The sequence below is a fragment of the Musca domestica genome, unplaced genomic scaffold (assembly GCF_030504385.1).
Source record: "Musca domestica strain aabys unplaced genomic scaffold, Musca_domestica.polishedcontigs.V.1.1 10, whole genome shotgun sequence".
NCBI classification, from domain to species: domain Eukaryota; kingdom Metazoa; phylum Arthropoda; class Insecta; order Diptera; family Muscidae; genus Musca; species Musca domestica.
Window position 1 is genome coordinate 8,879,785 of NW_026712115.1, and position 18,784 is coordinate 8,898,568.

At 35.1% G+C, this 18,784-nt stretch overlaps 4 protein-coding genes across 4 annotated transcripts; 2 read left to right on the top strand and 2 right to left on the bottom strand.

Moving 5' to 3' along the window:
* Window positions 1-2,414: 2,414 nt before the first annotated feature.
* LOC131803993 (microtubule-associated protein RP/EB family member 2-like) lies at window positions 2,415-5,694 on the top strand. Its single transcript, XM_059126081.1, has 3 exons — window positions 2,415-2,866; window positions 2,931-3,456; window positions 5,458-5,694. The coding sequence occupies exons 1-3, from the start codon at window positions 2,731-2,733 to the stop codon at window positions 5,606-5,608; spliced, it is 813 nt and encodes a 270-aa protein (XP_058982064.1). The 5' UTR covers window positions 2,415-2,730; the 3' UTR covers window positions 5,609-5,694.
* On the bottom strand, window positions 5,610-7,354 carry LOC131803991 (coiled-coil domain-containing protein 130 homolog). Its single transcript, XM_059126075.1, has 3 exons — window positions 7,148-7,354; window positions 6,443-7,079; window positions 5,610-6,247 (listed from the first exon to the last, which is right to left on the bottom strand). The coding sequence occupies exons 2-3, from the start codon at window positions 7,013-7,015 to the stop codon at window positions 5,708-5,710; spliced, it is 1,113 nt and encodes a 370-aa protein (XP_058982058.1). The 5' UTR covers window positions 7,016-7,079; window positions 7,148-7,354; the 3' UTR covers window positions 5,610-5,707.
* Window positions 7,355-12,053: 4,699 nt separating this feature from the next.
* Window positions 12,054-16,239, top strand: LOC131803994 (methionine--tRNA ligase, cytoplasmic-like). Its single transcript, XM_059126089.1, has 9 exons — window positions 12,054-12,296; window positions 12,444-12,565; window positions 12,667-13,301; window positions 13,382-13,585; window positions 13,643-13,747; window positions 13,812-14,445; window positions 14,552-15,069; window positions 15,135-15,687; window positions 15,755-16,239. The coding sequence occupies exons 1-9, from the start codon at window positions 12,194-12,196 to the stop codon at window positions 15,902-15,904; spliced, it is 3,024 nt and encodes a 1,007-aa protein (XP_058982072.1). The 5' UTR covers window positions 12,054-12,193; the 3' UTR covers window positions 15,905-16,239.
* Window positions 16,240-16,852: 613 nt separating this feature from the next.
* Window positions 16,853-17,612, bottom strand: LOC101900844 (collagen alpha-4(IV) chain). Its single transcript, XM_011293716.3, has 2 exons — window positions 17,509-17,612; window positions 16,853-17,441 (listed from the first exon to the last, which is right to left on the bottom strand). The coding sequence occupies exons 1-2, from the start codon at window positions 17,563-17,565 to the stop codon at window positions 16,929-16,931; spliced, it is 570 nt and encodes a 189-aa protein (XP_011292018.1). The 5' UTR covers window positions 17,566-17,612; the 3' UTR covers window positions 16,853-16,928.
* Between the last annotated feature and the right edge of the window lie 1,172 nt (window positions 17,613-18,784).

Sequence of the window (18,784 nt, forward strand, 5' to 3'; positions counted from 1 at the left end):
TTACAAAATGATTTTCCTCGCTTCATTTCCAGGGCAAAATGGCCCCCAACATCTCCGGATACCAATCCTTGTTTGGGGTATTTTGGAAACAAGGTTGGCACTAAAAAATACCAAAGTGTCGATCACCTCAAGCAAGCGCTTCGCCCGAAATGGCCCAAAATATCGCAGAGCAACATTTGGGCAGCATATGACGGTTTCATTGGCCGTTTGAAGGCTACAATTCGTGCCAAAGGTGACCAATTCGAACAGATCTAAACTTATTCTAAAATTTAATACTATTTCCGACATTTTTCTTTCATTCAATAAAATTTAAAAAAATGTAAAAATTATGGCGTTTGACTTTGTTGCAGCTTTTCTATCTCACCCCGTATAAGATTAATTAGATTCATTTTTGTAAAACTTTTCCGTTCCCGTACTTCTTCAACAATTTTTTTATGAAAGCGTATAAAAACAATTTTTGATAGCTCTCTCTTTTGCTACGTTTACCAATAAAAATGTACTGTAATGGAGCCTACATATTTATGTACAATATTATAATATGTCACGCAGCAAGAACTTGGAAGCTGCACGAGCCAAATAACCCATTATTAGTTAATTTAAATATTCTGCAGAATACCATAGATATACATATATGAATGTTCTGACCACAAATTCAGTGTCTTTCATGATAACATAATAACATTGACTCTAGCCGTTAAATACCATAATGGTGTGTCATTCGTCGACAAGTCATAAATGGCTTGCTGCGTAATTTCCTATTAATAATAATTACGGATTAATACGTTTGCAGATATGTACAAGACCCTCCATCGAGCGGGCAGAATGAGCAATATAATTGAGCAGAGTCGGAAATTAAAATTTAGAAATGTTAATATATAAATATTACGGACATATGATATAGTGAAATTATGTAATGATAATGGCATAGGATATTTTCTTTTAACGCTGCAGAGGATATATATTTGATAAGCCTAAAAGGTGTTATCGACATATCGCTGTTAGGCCAAACGTATAGCGTCCTAAGTTATAAGTATGAATAAGGTTCGCGAAGAGAGCGCCTATATAAACTCACTCATTCTAGTGCCTCCCCATAGACGGTCTTTGTTTTCAAAAGTATATATATTTTTAAGTTTTTTTTGGCTGCTTTAGTCACAATTTGTAAATTGGCAGCATATGTTCCCCTTACGTAAGAAACATCCCTCCGTAAAACTGTCAATGTAGGTCTAATTTTTGATATAGACCCCATATAACTGTATCCCATATAACTATCTTTTCGTCGGAAATCTTTCAAATTTCTAATTTAAAGTTCCTAATGGGTACTACCATCTACGACAGAAAATTGCCTATGCAGGTCCACGTCTTTGTATAGCCCCCATATAATGGTACCTCCCTATATTTGATGATTTTAACGACATTATTCACTGGAATTTTTTCAAATTTCCTATTCGAGGCGCCTAATGAGTGCTACCGTCTTTGACAGAAAATTTCCGTAGTCCATTTTTAATATTTTTATAAATTTAGGAATATTTTGCAAACGTTTTTTTTTTTTTTTTTTTTTTTTTTTTTGAAAATTTGCAAATTTGGTCCAACCGAACTTATGCCATGTTTACGTTAGAACTTTTTGTAGGGTTAACCTACTTTGAGAGGATTTATTTGAAGTAAAAGTAATGGATATGACAATTTAAATCCAAATCCAGTGGGTTAACCCTCATATATATAAACGTACTTTTACTGATTTTTTATTTGCTTTATGTTCAAGACAGATTAAAATAACATAAATATAATTATGATTTTTGTTTTTTTTTTTCTTCTTTCTTCTGTTTTTACAAATTCTCATAGTGTTTTTTTAAACTTATCACTAGGGATTTTTAAGTCGGAGCAGTTGGCATCTCTGACTGTGACCAACAAAATGCTTATGTCGACTTAGTTATGGAAAAGCAGCAGCAAAGTTATGCTTTCTTAGATCACAAGATTTTATTTCAGAATACGTTTTAATAAATTTCATAAAACACATGCTTTCGACTGCTTCGTGTCTCGTATTTTCGTTTCTGTATCATACTTTTGCGAATTATTTTCTTATTTTCGCAAGGAGGATTTATTTAGGATTTATTTTTATTTAGGTACTTTTATTTATTATAGGTATTTTTATTTAGGTACTTAAAGATTATTTGCAAAATGTTTTCTATATTTTGCATGATAAAATAATTAAAAAAGGTAATAGTTAATAATTGGCTGAATGATCCCAAAATATCTAAGTATCAACAAAGAGATCATCCCTTCTACATACATATGTACACATGTATACGGTAACATTTAGCCACCACTGTGTTTTTCCATGTTTTGCTATCCTTTGCCTGTCATTCGGATTTTATTTGCATTGTTTTTTGCACAAGGCATGCATTCACAAATCCCGTCTCTGCACTCATCATTTGTGAGAATCCTAAGAATAGAGTGCAACAAGAAAAAAGAAGAGTTGCAGTACATACATACCTACCTACCCACAAACAAAAACCGAATTCATATCGATCAAAGTAGGAGACATAAGCACACATCCAGCGAGTTAGTGCCGGTACCAACATTATAAGAAGAAAAAAAAAAAACAATTTACATAACACATTAATCGTGATACCGTTAGATATTGATCTTCATTACAAATCGAATCATTCATCGATCGCCATCTAAATATTTAATTAGTCAAAAATAAAATTAGAACAAAACTTCCCCCTCAGCATGAATAAAACCGAACTGAAGCCAACTGTGGCTCTTACCAGCGCCACAGTGGACAAAATGTCACGTCATGATATGCTGGAGTGGGTTAACAGTACAGTTCATGGCCAACACAAGAAAATTGAAGAGCTGTGCTCCGGTGAGTAATTATAAGGAAGATTGAATGCTTTGTGCATGATTAATTTTTCCTTTTACATCCTTAGGTGTGGCCTACTGTCAAATGATGGAATTATTATTTCCCAATTGCATTGGTTTGAAACGAATCAAAACATCTGCGAAATTGGAACATGAATTTCTCTACAATTTGAAACTATTCCAAGCGGCATTCATAAAACTTAATTTCGATAAATCTGTTCCCATTGATCGCTTAATGAAGGGAAAGTTTCAAGATAATTTCGAATTTCTACAATGGTTCAAAAAGTTCTTCGATACTCATTCGGCCGGTAAGGAGAACCTGAGAGTTCCAGCTGCCATGGCGGCAGCAGCACAAAATGCTCCGAAACCTATTAAGAAGCCTGGCAATCAAACATTGGGTAGCGCCAAAACGCCTGCGGCAAAACCAGACATGCTGAAAACTCCTAAAGGTACACAACAACATGGCGAACGCCAGGTATCACCTTCGACAATACGCACCCTGCAAGAGACACAAGAACAATTGGCCGAGCAAATACTGTCTGTTGAACATGAAAGAGATACATATTATAAGAAATTGGCCGAAATTGAAGTTATGTAAGTACCCACCAAAAAAAAAAAAATCAATTTAAAATACTAAAATGCATCAATAGATTGGACGAAATCTCTAGACCCATATTTGATAATAACTCAAATGAATAACATATTTTGAGAGAAGTTCTTGGTATAGTAATTATGGTGGTAAAGATCAACAAAATTGATCTATCAAATAATGTATTGTGTCCTTGAAAGCTCTATGATGCTTTCAATAAAATGAAAATTACACTTTTGCGTAGAGATTATTTACTTGCCGATAATACAAAATACCATACTTATCGACACATCCACCGAACTATTTTAGTTCGGCTTTTAAGATGTAGAAAAAGTGGTAAACGTCAGAAATTTTCCAAATTTCTAAGGGGGTTTTCCTACCAAAAACTGGTAAAACTTTTCAAATTTTCATTTTACAAAGCGAAAATTGCCTAATATTGTGCAACTTGTAGATTCTTGCAGTTTCTGAGGAATTGGTGTACCATATAGAATACGTAGAACTTGGTTTTAGGAATATATTTGTTTTCAATATGAAATACAGGGTGAGAAAAAACTGATTTGATAGATTTGTTCGAATTGGTCACCTTTGGCACGAATTATGGCCTTCAAACGGCCAATGAAACCGTCACACGCTGCCCGAATGTTGCTCTGCGGTATTTTGGCCTATCCCGGCGAAGCGCTTGTCAAGGGAAGCGCTTTTCCAAAGCTTTAATACACCTTTCATAATATCATTAATACGAGCGGAGAGCGACCATCGACAGTTATGACACCCACACCAACCGAAGATGCACATTTTCAGCTGACCTCTTTGGTAAGTAAACACGATCATTTTGTTTCTTTACAAACTGCTAGACAACTAATGTCTTCTCACCGGAGAAAACCAAATTCGGCAGTTTACTTTCGGCCAAGCGAAGCAACTCTTTAGCTCTTTTGAATCAATTTTCTTTTTGTTGTGGTGTAAGTTCTTGCACTTTTTGGAATTTTAATGGCTTTATCCCGATCTTATTTTTCAATATTTGCCGAATGGAATATTGCGATATGTTCACTGCGACGCTGGTTTCGACCAAGTCGCTTCTTTACTTTTAGAACCATTTCTGCTGATGTTGCTGTTTTCTTCGGTCCACTTCCTTGACGTCGGGCTACGCTACCGGTATAACGGTAACGAGCCATGGCACGAGACACAAAAGATTTATTCACATTTAAACGCTGGAGTGGTCTAACTAACGATATCCACTTGTGGTTTTCCAATTTAAAAACATCACACTATCACGCTTGAATTCAATCACGAATAACTTTTTTCCTATAAAATTCTCATCAAAATGCTTACGTACGTTTGTAAACAATATAATGAGCTGTGATTGGAATAATTTTAACAGCTGTCGGACGAGTGGTTTAGAAATGACAGGAGTTTGAAATTGGTTGCAGTTTTTTAATTTCACCCTGTATTAAGCCCTGTTAGTAAGTGGTGACCATTTTTCGTGTCTTCTAACTCTAATTGAATTATATGTTTTACTGTTTAAATATATTTTAATACCAGTCACATTAACTTTTCTTTAAATTAGTTCTGTAAACATTCTAAAATCACATTCAGCATTGAGCTAAATGTTGGCCGCCTAAAACTATACTCCCTATTTTATTTTGTTTAGTTAACATCAAGATGGCGCTTGTTATAGTCAAAACAGCAGAGCAAGATCATTTCCTGAAGCTTTCATAACCAGTATAAATCTCCAATCAAATATGCCTATGACTTTTTTTGCTACTGTATTTTTGAAGCTTCACTTTAATATTTTTTCATGATTTGCTCTTAATTTGGCATGTATGACTACAATGGATGCATACGAGTTGATTTTAAAAAAACAAATCAGATTTGTGCAGTCGAATTATTATGTATTTATACTTCACGTCCTTCGTGGAATTCTAATTACATTAACTGTGCCATTGAAGCACATCATTCATTGTTTTATAATTTTGAATTTTTAATGTATTACTTTTTCTCTTTTTTCCTAGCCTCAATGAGTCAGTGCAGAATAATATCTTCGTTGAGTGGTGTAATCGTGCTTTGACCATACTCTATGCTACAGATGACACTCCCCCAGGCCCTGTTGATGATCTTGCACAAGAAATGATGCCAGCATTATCATTAGAAACTGATATATGAAATATTTATAATATATTTTTGTTCACTTTTCATAATTGGTATTAATAAATGTTATGTTAATAAAATATAAAATTAAGAATATACAATAGATACAGCTCTTTATTCACCATCATTATCTGAATGTTGGGATGGAGACGGCGACGATGAATTTGAACTGGCATAATCACAAACTAAGGCTAAACTTTTGGGTAAATCTACTAATACAGGAACTGTTTGGTGTTGAGAAATGTTTTCATCATCTCTGGACTTGTCCTTGGTATTTTCGTTTTCATTACGAACCTCACTTGGGTTTGATACCTTTTTAGCCTCAACAAACTCCTCACTTGTATTTGCTTCAGTTTCAGCTGTGTTTAATTTTCTTTTTATACCCAATTGCTCATATTGCAGTTGTGAATTTAAAGCTTTTTGTCTCTTCAAACCACCGAATGTAGTCTGTGTGGCACTAGGTAAGGCAGGTTTCATTAGGATATCTAGACGTCTTTCTTCTTCGCGTTCATGGGCAGATTTACTTTGCAGTTTCATTAAAGAAGCCATTTGACGATCTTGTTGCGTTTCGGGTAGTAAATCAATGTCCAAGCTACTTTTTGCCAGTAATTTATCATCAATTTCCTTGAGGGCCTTGAGTTCTTTTTTCTTGCTCTGCAATTAAAATGAATAATTGGTCAATTTACTTAAATTCAGTATTTTTTGGGTCCGTTTAAGTATGTTGAATCGAATGCGAAAGCAAATAAAAAAATGGAAAATGCACACAGTTGTTGCAATCATTGTTTTTTTTTTCTTAATACCTTTGAATGGTCTTACAGAAACAGGCACTTAGTGACGTTGTATACATACCCTAAATTCTGATCTTAATTTGCAATTTGCCTCATAGCAATCATTCCAAAGTGTTTTATTTCGATCTATCAATTTCTCCAATATTGGCTTTGCCTTTTCACCGGCAACTATATCCTTAGCCTGATGTTCCAGTTTGTACATCGCATCATCAAACAAACGCTTTTGTACCTCCTTGGTCTCTGGTACAACTTGTTCGTTCTGTGTTGGATCCCATCGATTTTCTTGCCTTCGGGCACCAGACAATATCACATAATCCAGATTACCTGGATCCGTTTGTATTTCAAAGTGATTATCACATAAATGACACTTCATGCGAAATTTGTAGATTGGCGTGGAATAGTACATGCCCACTTTGGTCTTTTCCGCATTATATCGCACTCCCATTCCAATGTGATTTTTACAACCATCGCACCAAATATTATAGGGCATTTCAAACCGTATAATAATTATGCCCAGGTGAATTTTCCGGGCTCTTTCACGAAGGGCATGTGTGCCTTGGAATTTATTAAGACCTCCCTTTCGTGGATCATAATCCGGGGGGTAATATTTATTCTGTCCCTTGCGTTCACCCATCTTTGCAAATCTTAACCGACTTCGTTAATGTAGGATTTCCTAGTTTAGTTATTACTGCGATTAGCTGAAACAATTAGAAAATAAGATGAAAAATGCATCTGTTTAGGTATACGTTTTGCGTTGTTTCCATACCAGAAATAGGCTTTATTATTCCTTTTTATACAAATTGGCAACTGGGAGATTAGATCCAATACTTGTACAGCTCTCCCAAATATTGTCTATTATCTCCCTTTTGTATTCAACTGAAGATTTTTCGTAGCTCCAATGGTTTGATTTATCAGGAGTGGTTCGATAGTTCAAAAAACGTTTGGAAACAAACATTGACACAATAGGGCTATTCACTAAAAGGAGCAACGCACAAAATGTCTGTGATCAAACACAAATGTAAACAATCTATCAGCTGTGCATCTAAAAGAGTTGCCAACCCTTTTAATATATGATTTTATTTGCAGTTTATTCCATGGTACAATGAATTCAAGGTAGGGCAGAACTACCATATGATTTCAATTTTTTTATTATTCTGGCTTAATATGTCAACTTCATTTGTTTATGTGTGTGTATTCTTTTCAATAATATAAAAATTATTCAGAAAATATTCAAATTTAGGTGTTTTCAAAATGCTTATTGCGACGTATGCATCGACAAAATCTACAGTTTTTGTCGCGAAATAAACCATAAGAGATATATAGAACATGATTTTGAAAAGAAATGTTGATCTTTCATTGAGTTTTCGCGTTTTTAAATTATTTATTCAAAATCAGTGCAACAAGTTGTTTGCTTTTATATTGTTTTGATAGTAATTCTGACATTACAAGCCAAACAGGTAGACCTCTATACTTGCAATTTTTTCAACGTTGACCTACCTTCTCTTCATTGTACCATGGATTATTGCATGGTAGAAGAATACATGTAGATGCATCAACGCTTGAGAACATTGATATGTCAAAAAATTTTAATTTTTTCAAAAATGAATAGATTTTTATATGTTTTCTTATACGACGTCAATCGGAGGTTGTTATGATATGCATTTTTGAAGAATTTGTACAAATTTAAATAATTTTTCATTCAACATTTTCAATTACAAAATTGGTTTGACAGTTCATTGTCCCAGCAGCTGTGTCTACCTGTAACCATGGTTTATTCATAAGGCACACTCCACTTATCCCATGGTACAATAATAAGGTATGGTGAAAAAACCAGATGATTACAAAAATTTTCTGGTTGTGCCCCGCTTCTGCTATTTTTTGTGGTTAGGAAAATAAAACCAAAGAATTTTGAAAATCAATATTTAAAAGAAACAAAAAGTGCGAGAGCCGCATTAAAGATAATAACTAGCTTTGAAATTGAATTTAATTATAGAATTATTTAGATCCAATTCTATAAAGAAAATTCCGGAATATCATTTTTCTATCGCTATTTTTAACACAGTTTAAAATGTGGAAAAAATTAAAATTTATACTCTTTGTGATTTATTTCTCTAAACTAGTCCAACTTTGCGATATAAAACATACAAAAAATAGTGATGCAAGAAAACGTTGCTATATGCCATAACAAACTAAAGAAGTATTTCTTATGAAATGTTCTTAAATAAAATATTGTCCAAGTTATAAAATATCGCATTTTGCTTTTAGCATTCATACTTCTGATATTGTACCCATTGTAGAGTGCAGAAAGTAAACTCATGGCAAATAACCATATCCGTCTCCACATTTTCTGCAAGTTACCTTGACTTTGATTTGTGCATTTACAATGGATGTTTTAATGTAATTTTAGTATAATTTTAAAAAAGTTGTAAAAATAGGATTGCACCGGGTTACCTTCTTAATTGTACCATGATTGTAGAATGGAAATGGTTTGATTTGTTAATTTTTATTTTTTTTTTTTTAACAAAATTCTTATATTTGGAAAAACCCGCGAAACAAGAATGGAATTTCGGTGTTATTCCACAATATGAAATCTAAAATAGTAGGACAATACATTTCTATCACAAAAGTGTACAATTTCTTACCCATTTCGTAGAAAATTTGTATTTATTTTGCAACCAAATTTGAAATTATTGTATTTTTTATTCAAAACAATACACACACATACACAAAATATGTACACGTTTTGACAGAGAAAGGGCACAAAAAGAAAAAAATTAGGGTAGCTTGGTTCATGGAACAATAAGGAGGTAGAACAGCTTCGTAAAACTACAGAAATACAGCCCTGAGGCTATGCCCGATTTCTTTCAGATTCATTCAAAATTTTACGAAACAAGTAGTTTTCATTTTTTTCATACTTTCCCTCATTTATTAATGAGTCAAATAGCGCCAAAAATGAATGAAATGTCCGAATTTTATCCCAAAAAAATTATCCAAACTGTTCAATCTTTTAATTTAATTGCTACACTGGTTAATAGCTTTATTGCGCGAGCCACAATGTACGTGTCTTCCAATCATTGGTTTTGGATTTTTTTTTCATTTTTAAAACAATAAATACATTTACAAAATTAGCAGAAGTCGGGCACACACAGAAAAAAAATCGTAAACAGCTGATAACTCTACCCATGGTACAATGAAGAGAAGGTAGGTCAACTTTGAAAAAATTGCAAGTATAGAGGTTTAGTCTATCAAAACAATAAAAAATCAAACAACTTGTTGCATTTATTTTGAATAAATAATTGAAAACCGCGATAACTGAATGAAAGGTCAACACTTCTTTTCAAAATCATGTACTATATATCTCTAAAGGATTATTTTGCTACAAAAACTCTAGATTTTGTCGATGCATACGTTGAAATAAACATTTTGAAAACACCCGAATTTGAATGTTTTCTGAACCATTTTTTGTTATTGAAAAGAAAACACACACATAAACAAAAAAGATGACGTATTAGGCCAATAAACTAAAAAAATTAAAATCATATGGTATCATAGCCCTACCTTGATATCATTGTACCATGGCTCTACCCATGGTACAATGAATTCAAGGTAGGGCAGAACTACCATATGATTTAAATTTTTTTATTTTTCTGGCTTAATATGTCAACTTCATTTGCTTGTGTGTGTGTCTTCTTTTCAATAATAAAAAATTGTTCAGAAAATATTCAAATTCGGGTGTTTTCAAAATACTTATTGCAACGAATGCATCGACAAAATTTACAGTTTTTGTCGCGAAATAAACCATAAAATATATATAGAACATGATATTGAAAAGAAATTTTGACCATTCATTCAGTTTTCGCGGTTTTAAATTATTTATTCAAAATCAATGCAACATGTTGTTTGCTTTTTGTTTTGTTTTGATAGTAATTCTGACATTACAAGCCAAACAGGTAGACCTCTATACTTGCAATTTTTTCAAAGTTGACCTACCTTCTCTTCATTGTACCATGGCTCTACCTACCTTTTTATTGCACCATGGTTCTACCTTCTGTAAGTAAGCCATGCATTTAACAACATTTCATTGTCAACATTTTTATTCATAAATCCATTGTATATAGACAAATCAGAGGTGGAAAACTGTTTTCAGTAATGTTAAATATGATACCGTAAATTACAGAAAATTGCAGAGCTGTATATTATTATTTACCTACCGTGATTTAATCGTACCATGGCTTTACATTTGCACTAGATGACATTTTTTCAAGTGATCATATTATCATTGGTACAATTCTTAAATGTAACATCAAGTGTGGTTTTACAATAATTTATCATAATAAATCAAATCTGAATAAAAACAATAAAGAAGGAATTTTTGAATAGTTAATTGTCCTGGTAAAAGGCTTTAATGTAAACGTTGCCCAACAGTTGATCTTTTTCAGAACCTGGAAGAATCTGCTAGTTTTGGAATATTTTTCGATACCAAAATGGAAAATTCGGTTATCGTAGTAAAAACTTTTATATTCTTGCAGTTCTGGAACAGACAGAATTATTACTGTTATGGCACACTTGGATCTAATTTTTCATTGTAGAATAAAAATAAATCTCAATGGCATAACAGAATGGACGTGCTACATGTTTTTTCGTATCGCAGCGCATCCATTTTCATATTGTAAATTATTAAAGGGCTTAAAAGAGAGGGCACAATGGGCCATTTAGTGTATTATTGTAGGTAAAAGAACAACAGGGAGACCGATTTTCGACACTAAACGTCTCCTTGTGGTCTTTGCTTTAAGGCATTATCAGACGGAATGGGTTTTACATATGTGCTATTATTTTTATTATCCACGTGTATTTCTTTGTGTATGTCAAAATTCCTATTTTATATATAACTCATAATTTTTGCTATCACGCAGTTACACATGTTTTTTATTTCGAATTGATTGCATTGTTATTATATTGTACCTTTTAAGAATTTATAATCTTTATTGATGTATTTCCCCCAAATTTAACTTTATATACTTTCAGACAACAAATATTGTAGAATCAAGAAGGAAAAATCATGAAATCAAAAACGGTGTTTGTTTGTAGTCATTTCAAATAAACATACCCATCTCTGCCTTTTCTGTAAGTTACCTTGTTAAATTTCACTGCTTAGAAAATAGGTTCCCATCTCTGATTTGTGTATGTACAATGGATTTATAAATGTGCATTTTGACAATGAGATGTTATCAAAATAATAATGTTAAAAAAATTGTAAACATCGGCAATCACTTTACCTTCTACCACGATTGTACCACGCTTGCAATGACGGAAGAAGAATTCATGTAGATGCATCAGCGCTTGGGTACATTGAAATGTCAGAAGTTTTAAAATGTTTTTTTTTTTTTTTGCAATAATAAGTGGATTTTTATATGTTTTGTTATACGACCCCAATCTGAAGTTTTTATTATATGCAGTTTTCTACATTTTTGACAAATTTGAATAATTTTTCATTCAAAATTTTCAAATATAAAATTGGTTTGGCAGTTCATTGTCCCAACAGCTGTTTCGATGCGACTACCTGTATTCATCTACCATGCAGGCAGTGCTTATTTTGTTGTGTTCTGTAGTTGGCCTATACTGTATAAGAATTGTTATCGATTTTTCCTACTGAAAGTCGATTATTCGAATGTCAAATATATTCTTGGTGAGATTTGTCTAATTGGCAGAAGAAAATATTGGTGCTACGAATTTTTAACCCTTTTTGCCACGTTATTTGCTGAATTAAACCGCAGAATTTAATTGATTTTGGTCTTTGAATAACAATTTCAATATGAAGATCTACACAAATGAAGGGAATCCCTTTGGACTTAAACTGCAACTTTTGGCCAAGTTCGCAAAACGTGAGGTGGTTGTGGAAAAAGTTAACCTAAATGGTAAGTATAGGAAAGGGGGCATTTTACATTCGATGCAGGGGGGAGTGTTTACATTTTTTAATTAAGGCAAAAAGACCGCGGTGAAATAATAGAATTTCCAGGAATTTTTTCTTAATAAAATTACGAAATGTCTCTTTATTATTGCAGATGCAAACGGCAAGGATTTTCTTTTGTTGCCAACATATGAACTGGAAAATGGTATCAAGTTGTTTTCCACAGATGCTGTAGCAAAATATCTCTTTCCTGAAGAAGGATTGCAGAGGGATGAGGTTTGTCAAATAAAATCGGTTTATAGATGGAAAATATTTCATTGCTATGCCTATTGACCTTGTCAAGGTTACACTAATTGACACCTATCTTTGTTTTGCAGTGGTTGGAGTGGTCCACTACATTGCTGGCGCCTGCATTAGTTCACAAAATGGGTGTGGGCCACCGTGCTAATCCAAATGCCTCGCCCGTCCTCAATGCTTTAGTAAAGAAACTAGAAGACACTTTATCTAAAACACCATTTTTAATAGGTGATAAATTGTCAGCTGCCGATATCTCTGTGTGGTCTTTATTGGCCCCTGATGGCACCCTAAAAGGTGCTCAACAGATTGATAATCTTCTGGTGTGGTATAGGAAAATTTGTGCCATGCCAGAAGTGCAAGCAGTACTGGCAACAGAACCATTGAAAGATTTGACATTCAATGCTTTGCAAAACTCGAATCGTTTTGGCGGCCTTTACCATGTTCCTTTGAAAGTATCTGCTTCATCAGCTGATGCCGGTAAATTCTTGGCCGATGCTGGTTCTAATATAGCTGATACTGTAACGGAGGAGGAAATAACATCGGCACGAAATAACTTTGTTTACAAGAAACCTGCTGAACGTCAAGAGCCTCGTACAGTTCTGCCAAAGGCTGGTGAACGCAATGTCTTGATCACATCTGCCCTACCTTACGTTAATAATGTACCGCATTTGGGCAACATAATTGGCTGTGTGCTATCTGCGGATATATTTGCAAGGTAATACATACGATTATTTATGATTTATCTATGATCGTATAACTAAAAACTTCGTCAAATCTTTTTATTTCCACGTCTAGATATTCACGTTCAGTGGGCTATAATACTCTATTGATTTGTGGCACAGATGAGTATGGCACCGCCACCGAAAACAAAGCCTTAGCCGAAGGATTAACTCCCAGGGAAATTTGTGATAAATACTTCGAATTACACAATGGTATTTACCGTTGGTTTGGCATCGGTTTCGATTACTTTGGACGTACCACAACTCAGGAACAAACAGAGTAAGTCAAAGTTCAAACCTCCAAATTAAAACTTTTTTAATTTATGTTTCTTTCTAGAATTGTCCAAGAGGCCTTCCATGATGTCTATAACAACGGTTACATTCTAACTGAAAGTGTTGAGCAATTGTTGTGCCAAAAATGCGATAGGTTTTTGGCAGATCGGTATGTAATGCATACAATTGAGCATGTGCCTAAAATTATTTATTATTTTATATGCCTTTTACAGATTTGTTGAGGGCACATGCCCCCATCCCGGTTGCGGTTATGAAGATGCCCGGGGCGATCAATGTGACAAATGTGGTAAACTCGTTAACGCCACTGAACTGATAAGACCTCGTTGTAAAGTTTGTAATACTGCCCCAGTCATACGTTCTTCAGACCAATTGTTCCTTGATTTGCCTAAAGTTGAACCACAGTTGCGTGAATGGATTGAACGCGCAGAACACGGTTGGACGAACAATGCTCGAGTCATCACACGTGCTTGGCTACGTGAAGGTTTGAAACCCCGTTGCATTACTCGCGATTTGAAGTGGGGTATTCCTGTACCACACAAAGGATTTGAAAATAAAGTATTCTACGTTTGGTTTGATGCACCATTTGGTTATGTCTCCATGACTAAACGTTACACCAAGGACTTCAAACAATGGTGGCAGCCCGAAAAGGGTGTTGACGTAGAACTATACCAATTCATGGCCAAGGACAATGTTCCGTTCCATTCAGTGGTCTGGCCTAGTGCTTTGTTGGCCATAAACAAGGGCAACACCATGGTGTCGCATATAATGGCAACAGAATATTTGAATTATGAAGATGGCAAGTTCAGCAAGAGCCGTGGAATTGGTGTTTTTGGTAATGATGCTCAGGTTGGTTTGAAAAGAATAAAGTCGATTTTTATGAGAGTCGCTCTTAAGTTTAATGTTCACTGGAGCATTGTTAAACATTTGGTTGCTAATTGAGATGTTATTTTAGGATACTGGTATACCTGCTGATGTATGGCGTTTCTACTTGGCTTGTGCTCGTCCCGAAGGCCAAGATTCAAGCTTCAGTTGGAATGACTTGGCGGCCCGTAATAACTCTGAACTTCTCAACAATCTGGGTAACTTTGTTAACCGTGCCCTGGTTTTCTGTGAAAAGAACTTCAACGGTACCGTGCCGGCCATGACTCTCACCAATGACGAGGAGGTTCTCTTGGCTCTCATCAACCGTGAATTACGTGGATACATTAGTTCGCTGGAGAAGGCTCGTTTGCGCGACGGTATTCGTCACTTGTTATCCATATCAAGACATGGCAATGGCTATTTGCAAAGTCAGCAACCTTGGGTGCTGCTCAAGGGAAGTGAAGAACAAAAGGCCAGAGCAGCAACAATTATTGGTATTTGCGTAAACATCGCCTGCTGGTTAGCCAACTTGATATTCCCTTACATGCCTTCCACTGCACGCACTATGTTTGAACAATTAAACACAAAACAGATATTACTGAATGCAGAGTAAGTTCATTCGCCATTTTTAATAACTCTTAAACTAAATCTTTGTTTAATATTTATAATTGCAGAAAACCATACGTCTCTATTTTGTTGCAAACTGGACACAAGATTGGTAAACCAGCCCCTCTGTTTGCCAAGTTAGAACAACAGTTCATTGATGAAATGAAAAAGAAGTATTCTGGACCCCAAGTTACTACATCTTCAGGATCTGGCCTATCTGTTGCTGATCTGGAGAAGGCTGTTCAAGAACAAGGTGAAAAACTAAGACAGCTAAAATCAACAACAAAAGACAAGGCAGTATTGCAGCCAGAGATCGATAAGCTATTAGATTTAAAGAAACAACTATCTGAGGCAAAAGCTGCTGGTGAGAACAAGCAGAATGGTACCTCATCAGTCAAAGATTTGGAAGCAGCTGTTCAGGCGCAGGGTGAAAAAGTGAGGCAATTGAAGGCACAAACTAAAGACAAGTCCGTATGGCAGCCAGAAGTCAATAAACTTTTGGATTTAAAGAAACAATTGGCTGCTGCACAATCTGGAACTTCCACTCCCGCCCCAACAAATCCTGCCCCAGCATCTGATGCAAATCAAGTCAAAGAACTTGAGGATAAAATAGCCAAACAGGTACAGTTTTAAGAATATCAAAGCTTTATATATATATTATTCAATAACTTGCATTTTATATAAATAGGGTGAAAAGGTACGCACATTGAAGGCGGCTGGTGATGCATCAGTATGGAAACCAGAAGTGGAGATTCTATTGGCTCTCAAAAAACAATTGTCCGCTTTGACTGGGGCTCCAGATGCAAATGCTCAAGGCAAAAACAAGAAAAAGAAATAGAAGCATTTCATATAAAGTCAGCATTTTGTGCTTTTTTACATAAAGTCGATGGTGTTCTTTTTATATTTCACACATTTTCACAATAAGTCATAATCGTATTGCGTGAGGAAAGCAGAATTAAAGACTTATTTTTTGCGTATGATTCTTAACATTACATTTGTATTCGTTGTTACAAATATTTAGTAATTTATTTATGTCTTTGTCTAAGAAAATCATTAAAATATAAACGAGTATCCCTTTTATACATTGTAACGATATTAATGATTCTTTATATTTATTTCACATCTTTCAAATTATTTGAACCGCTCAATAAAAATTTCCAATTTATAACGAAAGTTTGTGTTGTTTACGAACAATTTTCAAAATCGATGTCAATACTATATGTCTTATTCTGACGGAGTGGGGGATGGGAATTGTATCCTCACACTAAATGAAACGATTGCAAAAAAAAAATACGAGGACAACGGCGAGGCGTATCTCGGGCAGAACTTGGGTTGCGGACAAAGAGATTTTTTGGCCTCTTATAACATCATATCCACATACTTTTGTTGCCTGTTTGGGTGGGAGCCAACCAAACCATCAATGGTGGATAAACTCCCCCCAGGGGGAGTGTCAGGAAGCACATACATGATATAAAGGGAGGTTCAACCCTATCAGACAGGTCTAAGTGGCATTTACAGATCCCATCAGCAATTAAAGTATGAATGCCGTTCATGGAGTCCACCCCGCATCTCAATTCGTATTGGGCACAAATTATGTGGTACTCTTTAATAGCCCTACAAAACCTACCCACTCAATCCAGAAGGTCTTTGTTTACAACCCGTGGAGGTAGCCGAATTGTTGATACTGCAGTTAGCAGAAATCTAACAAATATGTGTAGCTGTTGGAACAACAACAAGTGTGACTCCTTGCAACATCTCTGTGAAGAGGTTAAGAGCGTAAAGACAATTTGTATTTGCTGTCTAAAATATGTCAACATTTTTATTGAATTTCATGAATATGATTTATTTTACGTAATTAAAAATCAGTATCTAGGATCTGCGGTAGTAGTTGTTGTTGTTGGTAGTTCACCATCTCTTCCGCCAAATATGTTCCCCACGCCAAAATCATTGCCAGATCCAAAATCAAAGAGAACTGGTAAACGTCTGGGGAAATGACGACGCTCACTAGGACGTTCATTTTCATATCGGCTTCCAAACGGACCAGGACGTGATCCTTGTGCTGGCCTATTTCTCAACTCTTCAAATAATCCTTGCACTCTATGTCCTGGTCCTCCAAAAGATCCAGTTTCTCCATGTTCTGGTCTGAAAGGACGACCGGGTGGTCCGGGAATCCTATTTACTAGAGGACCATGTGGTCCTTGATGTTCGGGAGGACCATGTGGTCTATGATGCTCGGGAGGACCATGCGATCTGTGGTGTCCAGGAGGTCCAGGTGGTCCTGGCCTTTTAGATGGTGGTGGAGGTGGTGGTGGGGGAGATGACGTTTCTCCATCATCTTCTGTGGGATCAACAGTAGTTGTTTCAGCACCTTCGTCCTGCAAATATATGTATTTCTTAGTTTTTCACATTCAAGGGTTGATATACCATTACAGTTTTACTCACTTGGGCTTGACCCACAGCCAAAAGGGCTAACACCCCTATGACTACAAAAAGTTTCATTTCGATAGTGTTAAAAAATACAGTTTTCTGCTGTATTTATATGGAAATTATACCAGTCCTATTTTGTTGAATGTCATTTTGTGTTGTGTATGGATTTGTAACATGGATATAATGTCGATCGTAACAAAATTCAATGATGTGGAGAGAATTAGTAAAATAATTGAAGTCCTTTTGTATGATTAAAGGAAAATACTTATAAGTAGTATGTCCTGCTTGGCTACATTTCTGGTAAAAGAATAAAGGAAAAATACAGCAGAATTCAAATGTATGTAAATCTTAGCTTTATTCTTATATTTTTTAGTTCTTCTCATTTCGAAGCCACAATAGGGTTCCGTTTGTGATTAGAGTTGGCATTATAATCAAGAAGACTCTAGATATAACATTTATATAAAAAATAACCCTTGTGATTTTAAGGAAAGCAAGCCAATTATTATTTTTTTATAAATACCAGTGCCGGTATAGGGTATTAAACTGTCGGTCACGATTGCCAATGAAAATTAGTCTTTAGTTTCTTTTGGTATTAATTAATTTTACTTTAACTGACGCATTCTACATAAGTTAGTCACAAGATAATTGTGTAATTATGATTGCAATTGTATAAATATTTGTGCATATCTTCGATCGGTTGATTAATCTTTGGCTTTCCATACCATAATTACTGTAATTATCTTACGCAAATTACATTAATTGACCAACAATTAAAAACAGCCAGTACAATAACATTTTCATTAAAGAAAATACTCAGTAGTACAGGGTGAGATGAAAAAACTGCAACCAACTTCAGACCCGCTGTCATTTCTAAGCCACTCGTCCGACTGCTGTTAAAATTATTCCAGTGATAGCTCACTTTATTGTTTACAAGCGTATAAAAGCATTTTGGTGAGAATTTTCCAAAAAAAAAAGTTATTCGTGATGGAATTCAGGCGTGGTAGTGTGATTTCTTTATATTTGGCTGGAAATCCACAAGTGGTTATCGTTAGAGGACTCCAGCATTTAGATGTCTTTTGTGTTTCGTATCATTGCTCGTTACCGTGATACTGGTAGCGTAGCCCGACGTCAAGGAAGTGGCCGGAAGAAAACAGCAACATCATCTGAAATGGTTCGAAAAGTAAAGAAGCGACTTGATCGAAACCCGCGTCGCAGTGGCCGAAAAATGGCTCATGAGCTGAACATGCCGCAATGTTCCATTCGGCAAAGATTGAAAAATAAGCTCGGGGTA